This window comes from Penaeus monodon, chromosome 2 (genome assembly GCF_015228065.2).
Source record: "Penaeus monodon isolate SGIC_2016 chromosome 2, NSTDA_Pmon_1, whole genome shotgun sequence".
Lineage (NCBI taxonomy): Eukaryota > Metazoa > Arthropoda > Malacostraca > Decapoda > Penaeidae > Penaeus > Penaeus monodon.
Genome location: NC_051387.1, coordinates 57,167,380 through 57,169,879, shown reverse-complemented (window position 1 = coordinate 57,169,879; position 2,500 = coordinate 57,167,380). Strand labels below are relative to the sequence as shown.

General features: G+C 41.3%; 2 protein-coding genes across 3 annotated transcripts in view; one reads left to right on the top strand and one right to left on the bottom strand.

Annotated features, from left to right (window-relative positions):
- LOC119584137 (paramyosin, long form-like) overlaps positions 1 to 1,707 on the top strand; it is a 96,915-nt gene extending 95,208 nt beyond the window's left edge. For both annotated transcript variants that reach the window (XM_037932675.1, XM_037932674.1), the window contains exon 17: positions 1 to 1,707. This exon is cut by the window's left edge and continues 1,111 nt beyond it. The gene's annotated coding sequence lies outside the window, so the exon portion shown is untranslated.
- Positions 1,708 to 1,970: 263 nt separating this feature from the next.
- Positions 1,971 to 2,500, bottom strand: part of LOC119584121 — a 1,548-nt gene continuing 1,018 nt past the window's right edge. Inside the window, exon 1 of the mRNA XM_037932673.1 lies at positions 1,971 to 2,500. This exon is cut by the window's right edge and continues 1,018 nt beyond it. Coding sequence (XP_037788601.1) covers positions 2,028 to 2,500 — 473 coding nt within the window. The 3' untranslated portion in view covers positions 1,971 to 2,027.

Here is a 2,500-nt window from a genome sequence, read left to right as displayed (position 1 = left end):
ATTATCATCATTATTATTATCATCAACAATACCACCAGTCTTACCTGCCTAATCATTCAGATATCATCATAATTAATAACCAGATAATTATTACCATCAATTTCAATAAACATGAAGTACTCACGTGTTCATGTATAAACATCATTGTAAGATTATCATTATTATCAGTGTACAGATGAATAACGTTTAGAATGCACACAACACGAGATATTTAGGTAGAATTACCTAACAGATGTAACCGTCTGAGACTGTCTATCAGGTATAAAGCCTCTTCATTTTATTCTTCGCATAATGCTATAGTAAACTTGGGATAATACTTGATTGTAAAATATACATAGAATCAAGATTATGTGGACTGGCAACCTCGCAGATAAAACGGATAAGGTCCATCCAGGCAATGTGTTAACCCTGAATTTGAAAAAGAGAAACTGATATAAATATTTGTGGATATTACATTACCCCATTTCTACTGCAGCTGCCAGTGGGTTGGGATGCCTTGAGCTCTGACCTTACACTGCTCTATATCCACACCAGGTCAGCCCATCAAGTTATTTCTCGTTTCTCCTGGCTGGGGTATAAAAGGAGAGCATGAGAACGTAACCCGGGTTTAATGGCATGAAGGAGGCATCATAAACGAGCGTGCGAGAGGAGAGAGAAAAAAAAATGCAAATGGAAATACTAGTTTATATTTTCTTTTGTTTTGTTTTTTTTATTTCTATCATTTAGCAGGCCGTTTGGGTGCGTGAGTAGATATATGCGTGTATGTTGTTGGTGTTTCAATGTGTAGTGTGGCTGGGAAATAAAACACCATCTTACCCACAACGCAACCCGATTTTAAGCACTGGTGGATGAGGTTCGTTCACTCGAAACAGTTGATGCGTTCACGACTCTCGAGTGACGTTTTTCTTTCTTTTTTTTCTAATCTCTACATTATTCTTATTCTAAGTGATTGTGTCGTATATATTTTCTTACTGCTTTTCTTCACTTCGTTTACATCTTTATTTTCCATCCGTGATTCTAGAACGACGCTTGAGACCATCTCGAAAGGCGTGTGTGTCTGACTCATTTCTTTAAGCCTGTTTCGGATCGACTGAAACACTTCCATGCTAAAAAAGGGTTTCTCATGCATGGTCTTTGAGGCGCTTGAATGTTATCCTTGAATTCGTTCGGAAAGTGGGTAAACAACTTTACCTGTTTATGCTCTTGCTCTGTTTATAGATAGTTTATTCTTACCTCTTCTACTTTCCGCCCGCTTAGTTGTCTATCATGGTCTAAATGCGTATTCAAGAAACATTTGAAGATGTCATATCGTTTTATGAATGGGCACCAAAGCGAATTATTTTCATCTGAGAATTAGGTGATGAATCCCAAACTTATCTCTTTTTTTTTAACTGTATTTTAGGTCATCCCACCCCTATCCACTCAAAAAAAAGATAAAAAGCTATTTATTTCAGAATATGTTTTTAGTGTAAGGACGATCATTGACGCTGTTTATACATGGTATGGCCGACGAAGACAGCAAAAGTGTGTTCCCGATGTTTCTGAACTGAACCTATTTTGTCATGCCACAGACTAGTTCATGGGGGACACACTTTTTCGTTTCTGTGGCGTTTTTCCGTCTGATTTATGTGTGTAATGTAACGCTATCATATTGGTCCTGTCGGATCAAAATCAAGCTGAGAAAGTCAATAAAAGAGCTTGGTCTTACTTACGTTGTTTTATTGTTTCCACGAGATATGGTGATCGACACTAGTCTGGGTATACATATACATGAAACATTACAGCTGGTGCTAAGTGTTACGTATTCATCAGATGCAAATAGTAGAGATTTGTTAAGGAAAAAAATTAATTCTTACCATACTCGCACACGCTTATAAACACCTTACAGTATAAATAAGGAAATATATTCCCGAAGTGAGTAGGAGTAGATTACATGACTTCTTAAACATTAACATGGCATGTGTTTGGGTTACTGCAAGATACAGTAAGAGGTAAAAGATGCACAGGCCGTTTAGCAAATGAGCCTTTCAATCATCCAGAGACATTTGTGCTTTGGGGGAAAAGTTGATGTTGACCTGGTTAAAATGCCGCGCGGGGGACACTGTAGGATGCACCGAGGCCTTAGCGGCAAAGATTCGCCATTCTTCCGCCCAGTCCTTCTTCGCTTGGCCATTTCCTTCCCCTCCGATCCCCTTCTTCTTCTCGTTGGTCTTCCAGGCGCGGTGGACCTCCCCGGCTAGGTTCTTCAGACTCTTCAGATTGGTCTTGACGCCCGAGGAGAAGGCCAAGCCCAGTTCCCGGGGCGAGGCCTTCTTCTCGCTCGCCATGTTCTTGAGGATCTCGACGCGCGCCTGCTCCCACTTCGCCTTCCGACTCTCGGGGTCGAGGGAGAGCTTGAGCGTCCTGTCGCGTGCTCCTTTGCGCCAGTAGAGCAGGTACATGAGGAGGAGCGACGCGACGGTCAGGAGCAGCGGTAACACCCCGAGAACGACCTGCACGA